The sequence below is a fragment of the Haliotis rufescens genome, unplaced genomic scaffold (assembly GCF_023055435.1).
Source record: "Haliotis rufescens isolate VD_foot unplaced genomic scaffold, xgHalRufe1.0.p SCAF_8, whole genome shotgun sequence".
Lineage (NCBI taxonomy): Eukaryota > Metazoa > Mollusca > Gastropoda > Lepetellida > Haliotidae > Haliotis > Haliotis rufescens.
The window spans coordinates 27,973,809-27,996,526 of record NW_025964372.1 but is presented as its reverse complement, the minus strand read 5'-3'; the positions used below and the strand labels follow the sequence as shown (position 1 = coordinate 27,996,526).

The window sequence follows — 22,718 nt, the reverse complement described above, 5'->3', positions numbered from 1 at the left end:
GAATTCAATCTACCACCAGACAGACACATCGACCCACTTCAAGAACATAGAAAATAATCAGTCTCTATCATCCACCGAAACAGATTCCATTGAGCGCCATAGACAAATCTGTGGAGGAAATTGGATGAATGGATCACTGAATATCGGTGATGACACCAGGTGTTCACGAAAAGAGTAAGCATGTTCTGCTCTCCCACCACTCACACATTTGCATTAAAAGGAAGTCTTTGTTCTTTCCCCGACGCCGCAAATCTGTACTCCTGCCATACGAAAGGTATGATTAAATCGGAATCCAACTGTAATTCTACATATGTTTCTTAGGTGTATAGCTTCGGAGAAGAAGAGGCTCAAACATTTTCCACAATTGAAACTCAGTTTTGTTTTTTATTTAAAAACAGAATAAAAAAAATTGTCACATCAATTGCATGAACACATCCAAGTAGTATTATTGGTCCTGCACATATTCATGGCGATTCAGATCTGTGGGTTTTGTGGAAAAGATATTCTCCAAACTTTTCAAATTTCTTTTGATTTGAAAAATATACTGAACCAAATTCAAAGCTTCACAATCCTCAAATTTTAACATTTTGACCAGTTATCATTGTGGGCCCGTATTGTGTATTTAAACAGTAATGGCCACGTATTGTCTTCGGATAACACCCGTTTTTGTGCAGGTGAATCGATCAAAATCATGTGCACAGCACTATAGTGGCAAAAGTGGTTTTTCACGTGCAGCTGGTCACGTGGCCAAAATACCGAACGTGTTTTCAGCCATACTTGTAAGCAGTCATTAAGAAAAAGAAGAAAAACACAAGAAAACAAAAGTCTTTACGGCCATTTGTCATGCCACGCCTTTCAAATGTGCAACGTGAACGTGCCATCGGCATGTTGCAGACGGGAACGTCCGTAGCTGAAGTCGCAAGGACGATGGGTTGTAGTCGACCGACTGTTTATGATTTACAGACGCGTCTACAGCAAACGGGTACCACCGCCCATCGCACTCGGCCATGTCGACCACGTGTGACGTCACATGCAGAGGATCGTCAGATTGTCTTACGCCACCTCCGTAACCGATTTTTGACGGCTACATCAACCAGAAATGAACTGTTTAGGGGTAGACTGAGTGCGCAAACTGTTTGAAACCATCTGAGAACTGCTCACCTTCAAGCACGACGGCCATACTGCGGGCCGATTCTGACTCAATTACACAGACGTCAACGTCAGTTGTGGGCACAGCGACACTTACGATGGACTCAGAGGAATTGGAATCAAGTTGTCTTCAGTGATGAATCCCGATTTATCTTCGATTTGCTGATGGTAGGGAGAGGGTGTGGAGGCGCCGTCATGAACGTTACGCCTAGTGTTGTGTACAGGAAGTTGACAGATTTCGAGGCGGAAGTGTCATGGTGTGGGTTGCTTTCTGTGGCAATGCACGTTCCAGGCTTCTTGTCATCCGTGGCAACCTCAACCCTGCTGCTTACTGCGACCAGGTACTGGCATCAGATCTTCTGCCTTTTATGGCAGCACATTGACCCGGTTTGATCTTCCAACACGACAATGCCAGACCCCACACAGCAATTTTGACAAGGAATTTTCTTTAGAATGCGGTAGTCAACGTCATGGACTGGCCGTCAAGATCTCCCGACCTCAATCCCATCGAACACGTCTGGGATGCTCTTGGCAGAAGTCTGCCCACTCTCCAGAACCAACCACAGAATTTGCAAGATCTTGGCACCATTTTGCAGCAACAATGGCGTCGTCTTCCCAATCATGTGTTCACAAGCATCACAAGGCCCATGCGGAGGCGTTGTGTGGCAGTTGTCAACGCACATGGTGGCCATACACGCCCCTGAACTTGTGTGCCATCAGATTCTCCTGCTTGGGACTTATGATTTAAACTGTTGATGTTATTACCCAATACCGTAGGTGCTTGGAACAAATTATGGTTACCACCGTCAATTAAAATCCTTCTTTGGACATAAATGATTAAAAATTACCTTCTCTGATACATTTGTCCGTTGTATATCATATATGGGATTACTTTTAAAATGTGAAGTTTTTAATTTGACTCAGTCTCTGGTTTCTTTGAAGAATATCAGATATTTTGATCAGATTGATTTCTTAACGTGATTAACGATGGGTTAGAAGCATCATAAAAAAATACTAACTTTTGAAATAATGATATGATATCAAGGGTTTCTACACAAATCTTTGTATCGTGACACTGCAAACGATTTATTAAGAAAATTAAGCCTCCACATAAGTACATAAATCTACATGTTGAACATTCTGTATTTTGAACGCTATTAGCCTTCATCTCTTCTCAATAAAATTAAATTAAAAAAAGAGATTGAGCAACAACTATTCATTCTTTTTCATATACCCATTAACCCATAGTATTCTGTAGGCTAAAGATATTAATAATTACAAACTGGTTTTAGATAAATGTAGGCATTTTAATAAGAATTATCGTAATTTCGAATATTTGTCGTGCAAATTTTTAAAAAGTCCTTGGAAATTGTTTTTATCGTCAGCAATCCATGGAATCTGTAACGTTTTCCAAAACTGAAGATTTAACGTTGAAACAACAATGGAATTGGTTGCTTAAAATTAAAACAAAAGTTCTTTGGTAAAAACTTTAAGGCTAATATGGCACTATTTTAAAGCTTGAGATTTAATGTTTATGCAACTTTGAAACTTAGTTGCTCAATGTCACAAACCAGCAATCACAAAATAAATCTTAAACAATGTTCCTATACTTGAACTGCAGTGTTTATCCCATAAACATTTCTACACCCAATTTCAGATAGGAACTGTCGCAACACATGTTCTCTCAGGACTGTGTCAGCTATAGCCCATGTGTTGCCACGTTTCACCAACATTGTCCTATTATGCAATATATAATTATACCACGCGAACACGTTCTGCCTGTATAAAATTAGGATTCTCATTAAACGTTTCAAATTTGAACTTCTGTACCAAAGCCCCTACTGGTTTTAAAATTAAACCATCAATTTCTTGATTAAGAAAGGAAACTATAAATTCTCCTGTCTTTCTCCACTAGAAGACATATCTCAACAAACTGATGTTTAAGATGGTTGGTCTTCTCATTTCCCTGTTGATGCTGTTGGGTTCTACCCAAGGTGAGATGGAACTTTTATATTTATATCTGGCTATATCTGGCTCTTTTAGTTTGAGCCTTCGACCCGTGAAGATCCGGTATAGAATATGCTGCAGCAAACCATGCTTGGCATAAAAAGCGACTATGCTTGTCTTAAGAGGCGACTAACGGGATCGGGTGGTCAGGTTCGCTGACTTGGTTGATGCATGTCATCGTATCCCAATTGTTTAGATCGATGCTGACGATGTCAATCATGGATTTTCTAGTCAGGATTCGTTTGTTTACAGAATATTGCTGAGTATGGTGTTAAACAACAAACGACATACATAGTTTGAGTTTCAAGTTAATTGATTCGTTATGGGTCATGGCATTCATTTTGTCAAGTCTATGTCTCGAAACAATATACACTTCAATCAGCTTGGAAGATAAGCTAAGAACCACCAGATTCTTGTATATTACTATTGTTTATCGGTCATGCCATGAGAAGAATAAGTCGCGAAAGCACGTGCACTTCAGTCAGTCTAGGAACCATGTCATTCTTACTTCATGTAACTATCATTCCGTTTTCATACACATTTTACTTCAGAAAGTCATTCCTACACTTCTTATATTTCTTGCAGGACAAAACGTTTTCGTCTCAACAAGCCAGATCGCGACGGGTAAATCAACGGGGTCAACATCGTCTTTCGTGTTCGCCGCTCAAGGACTAGATGCGACCTCCAATTTGGCCGTCGATGGCAACACAAATGGCAACTTCCTCTCAGGCAGCTGCTTCTCCAGTGCCATCGGCGACGACAACCCCGTGTGGTTCGTCGACCTTGGGGCAAACTTCAATATCTACAGCGTCAGGATCTTTAACAGAGGAGACTGCTGTGGTAAGTGTACATTGTTTCATTCACTGTATCCTCTGTCATTATTACGTCATGGAAAATTAACGAGTACCTGTTGATTGCGGATGTAGATTCAAAGGGTGCGAGTCGATTCTACTTCCGGACGCAACAGATTCGAGTGATTTCTTAAAGCTTAAAGCATATTATGGTTGATATTTACTTTTTTTCTATCATTTTGCATAATGACCTATAGTTTTACTTGTCTGGTGAATGGCTGACTTAGAATCAACTGCATCAACAATAGCATTGTTAATGGTTTAAATAAAGTTACTTCAATCTGGTCATTTGAAAATCTATTCCTTAAACCTCCCACTCCCTGTAGTATTAAAGTGGCAATACAAAGATACAGTGCCTCCCCGTTTTTCTGTGGATAACCCTGATGATGACATACCACAACGACTAAAGTGTATAACTATATCAATATCCCTCTCGCATTGCAGCTGAACGTCTCAACAACATCAGGGTCGACATTCTTCCCGGCACCCCGGGAACTGTCCAAACTTGTGGCACCATCGGCAACCCCGGAGGTGTTGGGTTGAGCCAGTCTCGTGAAATTGTATGTCCTTTTCAAACCTACTACTACTATTACTATTACTACTACTACTATTACTACTATTTCTACACCGTCTTCCAAAATGGCCGCTACATCCGTATTACAAAAACAAGCACTGGGGATGCTGAGGGACTACTGACACTGTGTGAGGTTCAAGTCAACGTTGCAACCAACGTCTTCTACCCATACTCCACTGTTGGTGTGGCCAACGCTGGTGTTGCTGATGAAGCTACTCCCAAAGTCGGATCTCTTCCTGATGGAGTCACTGTCACCCAGTTCGAGCCCCAGGGAGACATGCACCGTGTCACCATACCCGCTCCCGTAGCCGCCCAGCCAAATACTCAACAGGAACCGGAACAACATTAACCGGAAGCTGCGTCTGAGAGAACTCGTATTGCTGTTTACTGAAAAGACGCCTTACTATCACTCGATCAGTACTGAGATCGCTAAACAAAAATCGTGATTATGTTACATAATTTAAACTGGAGCACCTACGTCTAAACAAACCTGATGTTGTATCCTTGTGTATGTCTCACAAGACCTTTAATGAAACAAATTCTTATTGAGAATATTCCCCGGGAGAATGAAGACTTTCTACTCCTATTCATGCAATATAATGTCTGTGTTTTGATGATTTGACTTTGTATTGTCCCTGTCAATAAACACTCTGCTTATCTAATATTTAACAGTTTTATATTCATTTTCCAATGTCACAAGACACTTCGACCACAAGCTGATGGCAACGCTCAGCTCTAATGATAAGGAGCAAGTATTAAAATAGCGCCATCACTGGCCATAAGCCATTAGGCCTGGGGTCGATTTCAACGATTGGCAGAATGAGTGAAGCCAATTCTTTGATGACTCCAAGTGTGACATAAATAAAACAATGTTTAGAACACAATTATTCAAATCGCTACCTCCCTCTTGTGATAGTCGGAGAAATAAAGAATGTGTAAAACCAAACTTACTCACAGAATCAACAAACACACCCACTCAATCAATCATTTAATCACTCAAACACTCAGTAAATCACAATACTGAAGTTCTCTGAACGTCGCAAATAGTATGACTTGAGTTTAGTTATTTACTCATATTGAGGACCACGTGTCCACGGAAATTGAAACATTTTCTCAAAATGTATACAAAAGTGAGTATGTTTCTTTATGCTTGATACGTATTAAAGTCAATGCCGGAGAATCATCATTCACGATTATCTGCCGGAACAGATGCCAATGGACGTAAAAGGCAACTTAGTATTCTTATGTATGAATTGATGACTGACAATCAGTGATGAGTCCAGGTGTTCACGAAAACTGTATGCGTGTCCTGCCCTACCGCTAATGATATCTGCCTTTATGAGAGGACGGTATGATATTTATGTTAGATCTTTCATTATTATACCTCAACAAACAGTTAAGAAATTCCTGAAATATATATATATATATTAATTTCGTAATGAGCCCAACAATGGCCAAAGCAGGTGATGATGTTTACAAAATAAGTCTTGTAACCATATTTTCATACACAACACGGAATAAGCCAAACTTCGGAATTTTAAGAAAACTATAAACTTATTCATTACCTACATGTAAATATAAAACACCAACGCCAATGCAAAAGAATGATCCGCCGAAACGGATTCCATTGAGCGCAAAAAGGAAAACAGTGGTGAAGATTAGATGAATACTTCACCGAAAATCAGAGATGCACCGGGTGTTTGCGTAAAGGGTTAGCATGTCCTGCCCTACCGGTTGCACCCACCGCTCACACAATTTGCATATAATAGGGAAGGGTTCTTTGTTTCCTAACGCCGCACAGCTGTACTCCCGCCTTACGATGGCGGACTGGAAACACTCGAGTCATGACCAGACAATGCAGTGACAGGATGACCCATTTACTGATTTCGTTGAAACTGAAAACGATTTGTTAACCTTTAAATACGTCTGCTGCCTACTAGTGCATGTATTATACTGCTTACAAGTAAAGAACATTACAAATATATGTATTTTTCCTTCACAGAAGCATTTCTTTTGTAGTTGCCGAAGCATAATTGATACATGGTACTGACGTTATGATGAATCTTGGAGAATTCAATCTACCACCAGACAGACACATCGACCCACTTCAAGAACATAGAAAATAATCAGTCTCTATCATCCACCGAAACAGATTCCATTGAGCGCCATAGACAAATCTGTGGAGGAAATTGGATGAATGGATCACTGAATATCGGTGATGACACCAGGTGTTCACGAAAAGAGTAAGCATGTTCTGCTCTCCCACCACTCACACATTTGCATTAAAAGGAAGTCTTTGTTCTTTCCCCGACGCCGCAAATCTGTACTCCTGCCATACGAAAGGTATGATTAAATCGGAATCCAACTGTAATTCTACATATGTTTCTTAGGTGTATAGCTTCGGAGAAGAAGAGGCTCAAACATTTTCCACAATTGAAACTCAGTTTTGTTTTTTATTTAAAAACAGAATAAAAAAAATTGTCACATCAATTGCATGAACACATCCAAGTAGTATTATTGGTCCTGCACATATTCATGGCGATTCAGATCTGTGGGTTTTGTGGAAAAGATATTCTCCAAACTTTTCAAATTTCTTTTGATTTGAAAAATATACTGAACCAAATTCAAAGCTTCACAATCCTCAAATTTTAACATTTTGACCAGTTATCATTGTGGGCCCGTATTGTGTATTTAAACAGTAATGGCCACGTATTGTCTTCGGATAACACCCGTTTTTGTGCAGGTGAATCGATCAAAATCATGTGCACAGCACTATAGTGGCAAAAGTGGTTTTTCACGTGCAGCTGGTCACGTGGCCAAAATACCGAACGTGTTTTCAGCCATACTTGTAAGCAGTCATTAAGAAAAAGAAGAAAAACACAAGAAAACAAAAGTCTTTACGGCCATTTGTCATGCCACGCCTTTCAAATGTGCAACGTGAACGTGCCATCGGCATGTTGCAGACGGGAACGTCCGTAGCTGAAGTCGCAAGGACGATGGGTTGTAGTCGACCGACTGTTTATGATTTACAGACGCGTCTACAGCAAACGGGTACCACCGCCCATCGCACTCGGCCATGTCGACCACGTGTGACGTCACATGCAGAGGATCGTCAGATTGTCTTACGCCACCTCCGTAACCGATTTTTGACGGCTACATCAACCAGAAATGAACTGTTTAGGGGTAGACTGAGTGCGCAAACTGTTTGAAACCATCTGAGAACTGCTCACCTTCAAGCACGACGGCCATACTGCGGGCCGATTCTGACTCAATTACACAGACGTCAACGTCAGTTGTGGGCACAGCGACACTTACGATGGACTCAGAGGAATTGGAATCAAGTTGTCTTCAGTGATGAATCCCGATTTATCTTCGATTTGCTGATGGTAGGGAGAGGGTGTGGAGGCGCCGTCATGAACGTTACGCCTAGTGTTGTGTACAGGAAGTTGACAGATTTCGAGGCGGAAGTGTCATGGTGTGGGTTGCTTTCTGTGGCAATGCACGTTCCAGGCTTCTTGTCATCCGTGGCAACCTCAACCCTGCTGCTTACTGCGACCAGGTACTGGCATCAGATCTTCTGCCTTTTATGGCAGCACATTGACCCGGTTTGATCTTCCAACACGACAATGCCAGACCCCACACAGCAATTTTGACAAGGAATTTTCTTTAGAATGCGGTAGTCAACGTCATGGACTGGCCGTCAAGATCTCCCGACCTCAATCCCATCGAACACGTCTGGGATGCTCTTGGCAGAAGTCTGCCCACTCTCCAGAACCAACCACAGAATTTGCAAGATCTTGGCACCATTTTGCAGCAACAATGGCGTCGTCTTCCCAATCATGTGTTCACAAGCATCACAAGGCCCATGCGGAGGCGTTGTGTGGCAGTTGTCAACGCACATGGTGGCCATACACGCCCCTGAACTTGTGTGCCATCAGATTCTCCTGCTTGGGACTTATGATTTAAACTGTTGATGTTATTACCCAATACCGTAGGTGCTTGGAACAAATTATGGTTACCACCGTCAATTAAAATCCTTCTTTGGACATAAATGATTAAAAATTACCTTCTCTGATACATTTGTCCGTTGTATATCATATATGGGATTACTTTTAAAAATGTGAAGTTTTTAATTTGACTCAGTCTCTGGTTTCTTTGAAGAATATAAGATATTTTGATCAGATTGATTTCTTAACGTGATTAACGATGGGTTAGAAGCATCATAAAAAAATACTAACTTTTGAAATAATGATATGATATCAAGGGTTTCTACACAAATCTTTGTATCGTGACACTGCAAACGATTTATTAAGAAAATTAAGCCTCCACATAAGTACATAAATCTACATGTTGAACATTCTGTATTTTGAACGCTATTAGCCTTCATCTCTTCTCAATAAAATTAAATTAAAAAAGAGATTGAGCAACAACTATTCATTCTTTTTCATATACCCATTAACCCATAGTATTCTGTAGGCTAAAGATATATATAATTACAAACTGGTTTTAGATAAATGTAGGCATTTTAATAAGAATTATCGTAATTTCGAATATTTGTCGTGCAAATTTTTAAAAAGTCCTTGGAAATTGTTTTTATCGTCAGCAATCCATGGAATCTGTAACGTTTTCCAAAACTGAAGATTTAACGTTGAAACAACAATGGAATTGGTTGCTTAAAATTAAAACAAAAGTTCTTTGGTAAAAACTTTAAGGCTAATATGGCACTATTTTAAAGCTTGAGATTTAATGTTTATGAAACTTTGAAACTTAGTTGCTCGATGTCACAAACCAGCAATCACAAAATAAATCTTAAACAATGTTCCTATACTTGAACTGCAGTGTTTATCCCATAAACATTTCTACACCCAATTTCAGATAGGAACTGTCGCAACACATGTTCTCTCAGGACTGTGTCAGCTATAGCCCATGTGTTGCCACGTTTCACAAACATTGTCCTATTATGCAATATATAATTATACTACGCGAACACGTTCTGTCTGTATCAAATTAGGATTCTCATTAAACGTTTCAAATTTGAACTTCTGTACCAAAACCCCTACTGGTTTTAAAATTAAACCATCAATTTCTTGATTAAGAAAGGAAACTATAAATTCTCCTGTCTTTCTCTACTAGAAGACATATCTCAACAAACTGATGCTCAAGATGTTTGGTCTTCTAATTTCCCTGTTGATGCTGTTTGGTTCTACCCAAGGTGAGATAGAACTACATTTATATCCCTTTTATATTTATATCTGGCTATATCTGGCTTTTTTAGTTTGGGCCTTCGACCCGTGAAGATCCGGGATAGAATAGGCTGCAGCAACCCATGCTTGGCATAAAAAGCGGCTTTGCTTGTCGTAAGAGGCGACTAACGGGATCGGGTGGTCAGGTTCGCTGACTGGGTTGATGCATGTCATCGTATCCCAATTTTTAGATCGATGCTGACGATGTCAATCATGGATTTTCTAGTCAGGATTCGTTTATTTACAGAATATTGCTGAGTACGGTGTTAGACAACAAACGAAATACATAGTTTGAGTTTCAAGTTAGTTGATTCGTTATGGGTCATGGCATTCATTTTGTCAAGTCTATGTCTCGAAACAATATACACTTCAGTCAGCAATGGGAGATTAGCTAAGAACCACCTGATTCTTGTATATTACTATAGTTTATCGGTCATCCCATGAGAAGAATATGTCGCGAAAGCACGTGCACATCAGTCAGTATAGGAGCCATGTCATTCTTACTTCATGTAACTGTCATTCCGTTTTCATACACATTTTACTTCAGAAAGTCATTCCTACACTTCTTATATTTCTTGCAGGACAAAACGTTTTCGTTTCAACAAGCCAGATCGCGACGGGTAAATCAACGGGGTCAACATCGTCTTTCGTGTTCGCCGCTCAAGGACTAAATGCGACCTCCAATTTGGCCGTCGATGGCAACACAAATGGCAACTTCCTCTCAGGCAGCTGCTTCTCCAGTGCCATCAGCGACGACAACCCCGTGTGGTTCGTCGACCTTGGAGCAAACTTCAATATCTACAGCGTCAGGATCTTTAACAGAGGAGACTGCTGTGGTAAGTGTATATTGTTTCATTCACTGTATCCTCTGTCATTATTACGTCATGGAAAATTAACGAGTACCTGTTGATTGCGGATGTAGATTCAAAGGGTGCGAGTCGATTCTACTTCCGGACGCAACAGATTCGAGTGATTTCTTAAAGCTTAAAGCATATTATGGTTGATATTTACTTTTTTTCTATCATTTTGCATAATGACCTATAGTTTTACTTGTCTGGTGAATGGCTGACTTAGAATCAACTGCATCAATAATAGCGTTGTTAATGCTTTACAAATGTTACTTCAAACTGGTCATTTGAAAATTTATTCCTTAAACCTCCTACTTCCTGTAGTATTTAAAGTGACAATATTTTGAGACAGTGCCTCCCCTATTTCTGTGGATAACCCTGATGATGACATACCACAACGACTAAAGTGTATAACTATATCAACATGCCTTTCGCATTGCAGCTGAACGTCTCAACAACATCAGGGTCGACATTCTTCAGAACAATCCCTTGACTGGCACCCCGGGAACTGTCCAAACTTGTGGCACTATCGGCAACCCCGGAGGTGTTGGGTTGAGCCAGTCTCGGGAAATTGTATGTCCTTTTCAAACCTACTACTACTATTACTACTACTACTACTACTATTACTACTACTTCTACACCGTCTTCCAAAATGGCCGCTACATCCGTATTACAAAAACAAGCACTGGGGATGCTGATGGACTACTGACACTGTGTGAGGTTCAAGTCAACGTTGCAACCAACGTCTACTACCCATACTCCAGTGTTGGTGTAGCCAACGCTGGTGTTGCTGATGGAGCTGCTTCCAACATTACCGTCACCCAGTTCGAGCCCCAGGGAGACATGCACCGCGTCCCCGTGCCCGCTCCTGTAGCCGCCCAGCCAAATGCTCAACAGCAACCGGAACAACATTAACCGGTAGCTGCGTCTGAATGGACTCGTACTGACGCTAAATGGAACAGCTGAATCAATATTATTAAATACCTTCAATCGCAACCGGAACAACATTAACCGGAAGCTGCGTCTGATTGGACTCGTACTGACGTTAATTGGAACAGCTGAATCAATATTATTAAATACCTTCAATCGCGAAATAAATGTAAATGTTTTTTTCTTGTCGTCTCAATAAAAAATCCCTGCTGTACGACCATTTGTTCATCTTTTGTTGTCAACAGAGTGACAAGGAACAATATATAATCATTCGAAATAATATATTACAGGGATGACGTACATCAAAGTGTCGAAACGATTATTTGTTGATGACAAACAAAAACAATGTTAAGTCGTTATACTTTTGTTTCCAACCATTAATGTATACATGTATAAAGTTATATGACATATTAAGACAAGATAGAAACATTGAAACAATGTTTTACAAAACAATTATTTTATTGTTTTATTACTCACCATTAAGACGACCTCAACTTTTCCACGTATAACGGTGTTAGATACGTTTGGACAGAAAAGAATGTGGTAATATTTAATGACTACTAAAATTTCCAAACTTTGTTTTATACGTCTACGTTGGTCTAGCTCACCTAAATAACACAATGGACATTCGTTAACGTGCCATGCTATGTCAACAAAAGGACCAAAATGCTGAAACAGGTAGGAAATAAGTAAATATAAGTTGAAATCGGAATTACTTAAGTCCAATTGTTGTGATTCGAGTATTGCCTATATGTCTAAATGATGTCTTGAATTCAATAATAAGATCTTTGTTAAGATATAACTTCTTAGCGACATTGACGTGTTTGGCCTGCTTGTTTCGTTTAATAAAGTGTGGTAGTTAAATGGTTAAAGCGTTCGCTCGTCACGCCGAAGATATGGGTTCGATTCCCCACATGTACAATGGTGCAATGTGTGAAGCCCATTTCTGGTGTCCCCTGTCATGATATTGCTGGAATATTGTTAAAGCACCGTAAAACCATACTCACTCACTCGCTTATAAAGTGTAAGTCTCGAAGAAGACTCGTGAATTGTTTTCTGACAGAACGTTTCGTGTGTGTCCTTGTGACTTAGAGGTCATGGTTATCCAATAAAAATGATAAATGCCTTGTCAATACGACACACGTGTGATGTACAGATTTGTATCACACTGTATACACAGATAGACCGGTCGCGTAACCTCTCTTGCCTTCATCAGTATTTTTTAATCCGATCCGTTGACTTATTACCTTCATATCTTTGACCATTTTTTTACATTAGGTGTTTCCTACATCTCATATTTTACACCAAAAAAAATTATATTTAACAATGGAAATAAATAACTGTAACTAATATAAAGTGGCGTTTATGATACTAATAGCAACATAAGATTTGGTAATTCATTGAAAAACCAATACCTGGTAAGAGAGGACAGAGCGACACGCTCTAAAAAGGAATGGTGTAACAGCTGCAATGTTAATATCGGGTGTGACCACCATCTGCGTGGATACCATTGAGGCAGCAGCGGTGCATTGAAGACACCAGATGATGGAAAACAACCCTGGGATGTTGTTCCAAACGTCAATCAAAGTTTGGCCCAACGAAGCTAACGTTACCGGTTATATATATAAATAAGGTTTTGTTCCATCTCACCCCAGACATATTCTATGGGGGAAAGGTCTGGAGAAACATCCGACCATGGAAGTACAGCAACAGTATGCAACCTCAAACAGTCAGTTATACAAAACGTTCAAGGGGTGGGCGGGCTCTATCCTGCTGCAACATGACGTTACGTCCCTACATTTGCATAAATGTTGTCCCTCTAGCGTAGGCCATTCAAATTACCATTAGCAATGATGAGATTTCTTCTCCGTTGAGTTGCGATGCAACCCCATACAATTACACCTCCGTAACGCAAGCGACACTGAAACGTTTTCATAGACGCCTGTAGACCCTTGCACGACCATCAGAGCTGACCAGATGAAAGGTGGTCTCACCTGTGAACAGCATACTGTCCTCGTCTTGTCTTCTGAACCTTATATGCTGTCCACACTAAGCAAGGCGTACCTGACGGTGACGCAGAAGCAAACTTGGGCGTATCGCTGGACGTTCGGGGCAGGATGTTGCTATTCCTCAATAGGGGGCACGGGTGGCCCAGTCGTCTAAGGCGCCGCAATTCGCTGTGCAGAGTTGCGTCCCTTGGGCACGCCAGAAACCTATGATTGTGGGTTCGAATCCCAATTCGCCCCAATTATGTTTCAGGGTTTGTCAGCACCATACCCGTGCTCGTGGGTTTCACCGAAGTGGTAAATGTCTGAGACCTGCATCACTTCGGGCTTTCCTCCCACTTTAAGCTGACATGGAATACTGTTAAAAGTAGCGTTGCCCGAGCTGTGAATGTGGCAGTTTTGTCTCGATTCCGTAGATGCACAAACCGAATATGGATGTTCTGTTGACATGACGGCACACGTGGATAACCGGACCGTGACAAGTTATGAGTGTCGCCCTGCTGTAGATTACGTCTCAAAAGAGATGATATTGTGAAGTAAGACAAGTTCTATGGATGAACAACTTCTTTATTACAATTAGTTATAACCGCTTTTGTTATATCAGGGTTGTATTCAGTTAAACATCGTTTTGCCCTATTACATAGCTAGCTTAGATTATATTTAGAGTTGATTCATCTTGTTGATTATCAGGTTGAGGAAAGCCGATTGCTGTATCGTCAGCAAAGAGTCTTGTTGTGAAATCTAATTCATCAGCAATGTCATTAACAAATACAATGAATAAAAGGGGACCTAACACCGACCTCTGTAGATCGTCAGCCTTCAAAATCCTTGATTTGATAGAGCCCCGCTTAAAACAAAACTGACGGAGTACGATTGCTTATATACCTAGACAGCCATTGAAGTAAAATCCCTTTTCTATCATACATTTCTAACATTTCTGTTCTAATTTGTACATAAGCCCATTATGCCAGACGCGATCACATGTTTTTGACACATCACTAAGAACCATACAATAATTTTCACTATCATCTAAAGATATACAAAATTGATTATACAATTCGATTAATTCATGAACAGTGGAATAAACGTTTTGAAAGCCTTAATTGTATTTCAATAACAATTTATTGTCACGAAAATAGTTATAAAGATGCCTAAATACAACTCAGTCAAACAATTTACCTATTTAACTAATGAGTGTAATTTGACACAACTGGATGATCACCTTTCTTATACAAAGGCATAACATGAGGTCTTGATGGATATGCATTTAACCTCAAAGAATGATTGAACAACAGACATAAAACACTACTGATGCTGTTTACTGTTTTCTTAAATAGTTTATGATTCATTCTGTCTGTATCAGATGCCTAAATAATTAGACATTTTATAACGACAGTTAATTTATCAAAAGGTATCTTAGTGTGTTGCTTGAAAATATGGTAATTATTCGCGTTCTTCAATTAGGGTAGATATGAATTGGAAATATTTATTCAATATCCCTGATTTTTGTAAAACCTGAAACTGTCATCCGTATCTTTTTTTCCATTACGGGGGAATGATTGTAGATGTTCCACAATTTTTGACAACATATCTAAATAATTATCAATATGATCGTTATAAAGTTTGAAAGAAATTTATCGGTGTTAGCATAACTATTCATGTTGTCTTTATATGCTATAATATGTGCTACGTCTGTGATCTGTGATCAAAGTCGATCACACCACTGTCCTTCACGTCGACATCTTAACAAACAATGATTGATTCAAAAGTGTGCTAGATTTTAGACTCTGGTGGACACAACAATTACATTACTTAATGTTTTTGGGGGGTACAATTTCATTTCTATAATAATTTCTGTTAGATAATAAAGTTTCATTTAAATCACCGTCAGTAGCCATGTAACATGATACATCCAATCCAACCTCGATACAATTATCTAAACGACTCCAAAACTCTATAAAATTGTGTCCTGGTCTGTAAATAACACAGAGTAGCAAAGACCCTTGAGGAAAACATATTTTTATCCATATACTCTCATCAGTAACAGTTTCTAGTTCATACATCCTCTTGTATGTTAAACACTTAGTCATGTATATCATAACGCCTCCGCCAAAAGCAATTCTATCTTTCCTCACTGAATCATGAAATGATTGCCAGTGTAAAACTTCATTATCTGCAGATACATCCAGATGTGTTTCAGTGAAACAAACTGCATCATATATAGAGAAATATTCTGTAAGATATCTTTGCTTATATGGTGAGGTGAGGTGAAATTGGGTTTAACGTCGCGTCCAAGATTATTGCACTTATATAGCGACGTGTGTGTGTGTGTGTGTGTGTGTGTGTGTGTGTGTCTGCTTGTACTAGTCCGGACTGATGCCGATTTATAGTGCTAGCACACTGAGATACCATGCCGCAGTTTAACATGAATACCCCACTCAGACACAGTATACTGACTCCGAGCCGACCAGTCCTTGTTTTAGCCCCTTAATGCCGAGCGCCAGACAGGGTAACAACAAGTTCCATCTTTTAACGTCTTTTGGTATGACGCGGCCGGGGATCGAACCCAGGACCTTCCGCTCTCCGGGTGGGCGCTCTACCACTAGACCACGGAGGCGGTCAATAAGGAACCGAAGCAACACCACATCCGGCATTACCTTTAAACGATTATTTTTTGTAAAACTAAAGCATTTCAGGGAAGAGGTGTATAAACTGCCGGAACAAAATGTTTTTACACTTGAAAATTGGATTTGATTACAAACTGTATCAAAACGTTACTAGGCAGAAAAAAGCCACTTCTACAAATGCTACAAACGTATGGTTCAAAACGCAACTATGATATCCGTATCAAATACATCACCATCGAATAATGATTCCTCATTTGCTTCATTTTAAGCCACCATCAAACATGGGTGTATACTTCGTTTTGTCCGGAAGTATACTTTTTGTATACCGACTGTTAATATCCGCTGCTATTGTGTGTTGTTAAGGGTTATGCCATCTGTATTTTCTCTATATTTCTCATCTCTCACCAGTTCTAAATAACCACCCCATGGATTTCTGAAAAAAATACCTTTTCGAAAATGTTCAAAATTCACAACTGATTTTGAACACTTGAGTCAAATTGTTAAATTGTCAACCATTTTGCCCATAACTTAAAAACAAAACATACAAACTCAGCAGTTTTATTTTGAACCAAAATGGTTTATTTCATATTATGCTCCGACCACACACTCTCTCTCAAGGGAGACAAAGCCAAGGAAACACTGAGTAGATAGAAGTTTCCCTTTCGGATGTCGTTTTCATTCGTCTTCCGTCTCCTGACTTTGATCACCATAGGCGTCGCTTGTGACGGGTAAGGTCACTGGGACATAATGCATGTTTTCCGCTGCGGGTTTGAACGTATTCAAGCCCTCTGGAGCAAGGCCATTTTCGCCACTTTCTTCGCGGGAGGAGTATTTGTAGAAGATGTTGGTAGCGGCGTTGACCTCGATCTCGCAAAACGCCATCATTCCCTCGCCCGTTTTGGTGATGCGGATGTATCGGCCGGTGGGGAACACAATGCTGAAGTAGTGCTTATAGTACAGGGTTTGGAAAGGACATGTAATCTCTATTGTTCCATTGAGGCCCACATCCCCGGGGTTGCCGATGTTGCCACAGTTGACCACGTTGCCAGGGTCGCCAGAAAAGGGGTTGTTCTCGACAACGTCGATGGCAAAATCAGCGAGACGATCAGCTGCGAATCGAAAATGATAAATATTATGACAATGATTATAATGATATTTGAGTGAGTGAGTGAGTTTAACACTGCTTTGATTGGTATTTCAGTTCCATGTTTAACCAAACCTGTTTATATCATTTCTATGACCCGCCGACACATTCCCTCTCAAGCGGAGCATGTAGATGAGAAAAACCCAAGAAAACATTCAACAGATTTAATTCATTAGTTGTCTAAACATGTGACCATGATTACGATTATGTATCGAGGTTTGTCAGCACCATACCCGTGCTCATGGCTTTCACTATAGTGTTAAACGTCTGAGACCCGCATCACTTTGGGCTTTCGTCCCACATTATGCTGACACGCCGTGACGTAACTGGAACATCGTTCAAAGCGGCGCTAACCTAACCACTCACTCACTCATTCTGCTAATTAACAGAAAGTTAGGCAGAAAGCAACGCACCACAACAATCCCCTCTGTTGTAGATCTTGACGCTGTAGATGTTGAAATTTTCGCCAAGGTCGACGTACCATACGGGGTTGACGTCCGGAACATCGCTGGAGAAGCAGCTGCCGGAGAGGAAGTCGCCATTGGTGTCGCCATCGACGGCCAAGTCCGACGTTGCGTTAAGGGTTATGGCTGCGTAGTAAAACGACGACGTGGACTCTGTTGGCTGTCCTGAAGCGACCTCGCTTATGGAAATGTAAACGCTCGATGCTGAACAACAAGGACCAAACAAATATTGTAAGAACAAGAAACATACATTAAAGTTTTGAATTTTATATAATTATCAATTATTATTTAACGAAAAGGTCAGGTTAATGGTTATTGCTGAAGTCGGCCTAGCATGGTTATATGACATAAACTGTTGTTTCAAAACACATTTTATGAAATCTGAAATCAATTTAAATAATCTTTTGACGTCTTATTGTATATAGGGGCGGTCGGGTAGATTAGTGGTTAAAGCGTTCGCTCGTCACGCTGAAGCCCCTTGTTCGATTCCCGACATGGGTACAATGTGTGAAGCCCATTTCTGGTGTCCCGCCGTGATATTGCTGGAACATTGCTAAAAGCGGCATAAAACCATACTCACTCACTTATTGTATATTCCAGGGCCCATTTCCACAAAGCGAACGTAGCGCTGAGACGATCGTAATTTCCATACTTTAACATAGACTTGGCAGTTTTGGCGTTAAGATCGCTTTGTGGAACCGGGCCCTGATATTGTTATATTACATTCATGTACCACTGTAGGGGGTGGGGCCCGCTGTCTGGTCAAGGGAAGGAAAGACCAACTACAACAAAAGCGTGATGTACGACATCGTATACACAGGCCACGAGCTGATCTGTGACGTGTTGCACGCATTATCTGGGCTACTACTTACATTTGATGCAAACTGCCATGCTATGGTTAGACTTTGCGATTATACAAGTTACGGTAAAGTATAAGAGTTATGACAGTCGTTTCGCAAAGTTCTCTTTCTCGAGGAGCGGTCGGGTAGCCTAGTGGTTAAAGCTCGTCACACCGAAGACCCGGGTTCGATTTCCGACATGGAGCAATGTGTGAAGCCCATCTGTGGTGTCCCCTGCCGTGATATTGCTGGATTATTGCTAAAAGCGGCGTAAAATCTCACTCACTCACTCTTTCTCGAACGAGGTCCTGCGTTTAAAATACTTCACTTAAACGTCACAAATGACCTTGACCCCTCTTCGAGGTACCATACTAAGGTTATGATAGCTGCACAAGACAGAACAAGGACAAATCAATGAGTGAACTATTTCTCGTAAAACCCCGTTACATGTTTGATACATGTACGGGGTTGTAAAATGTGAACGTTGGTGCACTCCCATTGACATTCGTCCCAACCCGCTGGATTCGTAAAATGTTGTACGTATTCAACACACCGCCATTGACGCATGGGAGTCAAAGTTCAAATTTCAATATTGATACAAGTTCTCCACTCAGTTGGAGCTTCAGGTGTATGTACAACATTCGGAAACAGATGAAGGTCAGATGTTGTGTTACATATAAAACGACCGGAGAATAAACTGTAAATAAAATCAATGTTTGTCTTCGTACATTTTACGGGACAACGGGTGGCCCAGTCGTCTAAGGCGCCGCGATTCGCTGTGCGGAGTTGCGTCCCTTGAGCACGCCAGAAACCTATGATTGTTGGTTCGAATCCCGGTTCGCCCCAATTATGTTTCTAGGTTTGCCAGCACCATACCCGTGCTCGTGGGTTTCACCGAAGTGGTAAACGTCTAAGGCCTACATCACTTCGGGTTTTCCTCATACATTAAACTGACATGCCGTCATGACTGGAAAACTGTTAAAAGCGGCGTTAAACACAACTCACTCACTCATACATTTTACACGAGATGACCGATGTTCGGTGTGGTTTTAGACTGACGGGTCTTGGGGGAACAAGAACCGGGGCATGTTTTATAATGCGACCCTCAGTTGTACGACGTTCGTATAGAGGATACACCATGTGTCGAGTGAAATAATGCTACTCTCATTGAGTGACGAAGGGAAAGGAGATATTTTCCCTTTGTTTTTGCTTTTCTCCTTTTCCCCCGTCACGAGATGAAAGAAACATGATATTTCACGTGACAAGTGGAATATCCTATTTATCATATACTTTGTGTGCACCGGTAGTTGTCGACCGGAAACTAAATTTATTTCATTACAAATGCAAAACCTTGAAACGTAAATTATCCCAACCTAAAAAACAGGGACACTTCACCACCCCTTGTATTTGCAAATAAAAATGTAGTTTCTTGTTTGCAAAATCTTTAAATACATAAACAAAATTAACTTTAACCAAAAATGCTCTTGAAATCTACAAGGCGGCTGTTGGAAGCAAAACAATACACGCTGGTCAAGTAACAAAAATGGCGCTTTGCGAAACGAACAGTCTCGATTGACGAGTTAAATGACACATTTACAGTTTATAAGGAAGCATTTTCAAAAGAAAAACTAACGGCATGAAGCGATATTAACTCCATAAATGACCATCTGTCATTATTGTGCCTTGTCAATGTGTAACTAACGCGAACAGGAAGTCCACAGTTTGTGTAGTGACTAGACACGGTATAACTTGTATAACAATAGTTCCGTCAAAGTGTTATGTTCACAGCAGGGAGATATCAAAAGTTATGTTCACTGCAATGAAGGTATAACTTTTCTCAACTTCGAAAACCTCAGTCCTCCACACTAAAGTATATAATGAAACACCCATACTATATACAAATTGCCATCCTGGTCTAGTGGATAGAGCATATTCCCGGGGAGCGGGCGTGTTCAAGGAGTGTGAGTGAGTTGTGTTTAACGCCGCTTTTAACAGTATTACGTGTCAGCTTAATGTGGGAGGAAAGCCCGAAGTGATGCAGGTCTCAGACGTTTATCACTTCGGTGAAACCCACGAGCACGGGTATGGTGCTGACAAATCTAGAAACATAACCGGGTCGAACCGGGATTCGAACCCACAATCATAGGCTTCTGGCGTGTCCACGGGACGCAACTCTGCACAGCAAATCGCGCTTTAGACGACTGGGCCACCCGTGCCCCCCGTGTTCAAGAAGATATACCAAGCAGAGCATGTTCACGAAGAGAAGTGTAACTTACCACTGGCAGAACCAAGGGCCATGAGGAGAGAGAGAACGGGAGCGATCATCTTGCTTGAAGAACAACCGAGTTGTGTCGAATCAGAGAGGAATTACAGAATATATACCCTTAAGAATTCTAATTTAAAACTGCAATAACATTTCATTAATATTTAATGACTAACATCATAATATTTAGTTTGGTTAAATGTCTGTCAACATTGGTGTGTCAACATTGATGTGTCAACATTGATGTGTCAACACTAGGAGTCCCGTTAAGTATATACAAGTATACATATCTAACGGAAGTCAATACAAGCAGCTTTAATGGCGTTACGTAGGTAAATAACTTTAATCATTATGCTATTCAGCTTGTCTGCTGAGGGTGAGTGAGTGAAAAGAGAAACATAATATTTCACGAATCACTTGATATATCCTATTTATTATATACTTTTTTTGCAGTTTTCTAAAGGAAAACTAAATTATTTCATTACAAATGTAAAACCTTGAAACGAAAATTCTCCGTACCTAACACACAGGGACGGTTCACCGCCTCTTGTATTTGCGACAAAAAAGCAGTTTCGTGTTTGCAGAATCTTTAAAATATAAAAAGTATCAAAACTTATTTAGGGTCACGGAAATTCTTTGTCATAAATTTCGATATAATCTTATATAAAATCATCTTGAACAACAACAAAATGAAAACTAGGAGACCGCTGTTGGAAGCGAAACAATAAACGCTGGTCAAGTAACAAAACTTGCGCTTTGCGAAACGAACAGTCTCGATTGACGAGTTGAATCAGAAATTAACAGATTACAAAGAAACATTTTCGAGAGAATTACAAACGGAAAGAAGTGATATTAACTCCATAAATGCGATATTTTTATTCCTTTGCCTTGTCAGTGTGGAACTAACGTAAAAAGGACGTCAACAATGTGTGTGCTGGCTTGACACTAACGATAAAGGGAGACAATTTAAGGGGAGGGAACTCTTGTATGACAATAGTTCCGTCAGTGTTATATGTTTTAGCAGTGAAATATCAAGTGTTATGTTCACTGCAAACTTAGGAAAACTCAGTCTTTCACACTGAAGTATATAATAAAGTACTCTCCATTCACTACAGATGTAGGCCGTCGGCCCGCTGTACATTATCTAGTCCAGTATCTAGTCAAGTATTCAGCTCCGTTCATTTATACATTATGACACTCTGTAGAGTTTGCAGATCAGAATAACTTAAGTTTTTTTAACATTCATTTTATGGTAACTACATTTCTTAAAACTGCTTCATTTTGCGTATATTAAATTTTACTTGTGATGGCTGGACATAATATTTATGGTGAGGTGAGGTGAAATTGGATTTAACGTCGCGTCCAAGATTATTGCACTTATAAAGCGACGTGCATGCACGTGTGTGTGGCTGCTTGTACTGCCGATTTTAGTGCAAGGACACTGAGATACAATGCCGCAGTTTAACATGAATACCCCACTCAGACACAATATACTGACTCCGAGCCGACCAGTCCTTGTTTTAGCCCCTTAATGCCGAGCGTCAGACAGGGTAACAACAAGTACCATCTTTTAACGTCTTTTTGGTATGACGCACCCGGAGATCGAACCCCGGACCTTCCGCTCTCCGGGCGGACGCTCTGCCACTAGACCACGGAGGCGGTCATAATATTTCTGGATTAAGTACATTTGCTGGTGATCCTTTTACACAGTACAGATCAGCAAAACATGATACTCTGTCTCTACGTGGCCCTTGTGCTGTCTTTGTTCTTTAG

The 22,718-nt window shown here is 40.4% G+C and overlaps 3 protein-coding genes across 3 annotated transcripts; 2 read left to right on the top strand and 1 right to left on the bottom strand.

Moving 5' to 3' along the window:
- Positions 1-3,106: 3,106 nt before the first annotated feature.
- Positions 3,107-5,148, top strand: LOC124143514 (fucolectin-like). The gene is made up of 3 exons (XM_046512514.2): positions 3,107-3,143; positions 3,742-3,996; positions 4,452-5,148. Exons 1-3 carry the CDS (start codon positions 3,122-3,124, stop codon positions 4,928-4,930), a joined length of 756 nt encoding a protein of 251 aa, XP_046368470.1. The 5' UTR covers positions 3,107-3,121; the 3' UTR covers positions 4,931-5,148.
- Positions 5,149-9,744: 4,596 nt separating this feature from the next.
- Positions 9,745-11,805, top strand: LOC124143513 (fucolectin-like). Its single transcript, XM_046512513.2, has 3 exons — positions 9,745-9,793; positions 10,406-10,660; positions 11,115-11,805. Exons 1-3 carry the CDS (start codon positions 9,745-9,747, stop codon positions 11,585-11,587), a joined length of 777 nt encoding a protein of 258 aa, XP_046368469.2. The 3' UTR covers positions 11,588-11,805.
- A 4,986-nt stretch (positions 11,806-16,791) lies between these two features.
- Positions 16,792-21,022, bottom strand: LOC124143512 (fucolectin-1-like). Its single transcript, XM_046512512.2, has 3 exons — positions 20,959-21,022; positions 17,793-18,047; positions 16,792-17,344 (listed from the first exon to the last, which is right to left on the bottom strand). The coding sequence occupies exons 1-3, from the start codon at positions 21,005-21,007 to the stop codon at positions 16,911-16,913; spliced, it is 738 nt and encodes a 245-aa protein (XP_046368468.1). The 5' UTR covers positions 21,008-21,022; the 3' UTR covers positions 16,792-16,910.
- Between the last annotated feature and the right edge of the window lie 1,696 nt (positions 21,023-22,718).

Bases quoted from the DNA above. Each gene is read 5' to 3' on its own strand.
- LOC124143514 (XM_046512514.2), top strand. From the start codon at position 3,122: ATGCTGTTGGGTTCTACCCAAG. The intron at 3,144-3,741 runs GTGAGATGGAAC...TATTTCTTGCAG, and splicing joins GCTGTTGGGTTCTACCCAAG to GACAAAACGTTTTCGTCTCA. The intron at 3,997-4,451 runs GTAAGTGTACAT...CTCGCATTGCAG, and splicing joins TAACAGAGGAGACTGCTGTG to CTGAACGTCTCAACAACATC.
- LOC124143512 (XM_046512512.2), bottom strand. From the start codon at position 21,007: ATGATCGCTCCCGTTCTCTCTCTCCTCATGGCCCTTGGTTCTGCCAGT. The intron at 18,048-20,958 runs GTAAGTTACACT...CTTGTTGTTCAG, and splicing joins GGCCCTTGGTTCTGCCAGTG to CATCGAGCGTTTACATTTCC. The intron at 17,345-17,792 runs GTGCGTTGCTTT...TTCGATTCGCAG, and splicing joins CAACAGAGGGGATTGTTGTG to CTGATCGTCTCGCTGATTTT.
- LOC124143513 (XM_046512513.2), top strand. From the start codon at position 9,745: ATGTTTGGTCTTCTAATTTCCCTGTTGATGCTGTTTGGTTCTACCCAA. The intron at 9,794-10,405 runs GTGAGATAGAAC...TATTTCTTGCAG, and splicing joins GCTGTTTGGTTCTACCCAAG to GACAAAACGTTTTCGTTTCA. The intron at 10,661-11,114 runs GTAAGTGTATAT...TTCGCATTGCAG, and splicing joins TAACAGAGGAGACTGCTGTG to CTGAACGTCTCAACAACATC.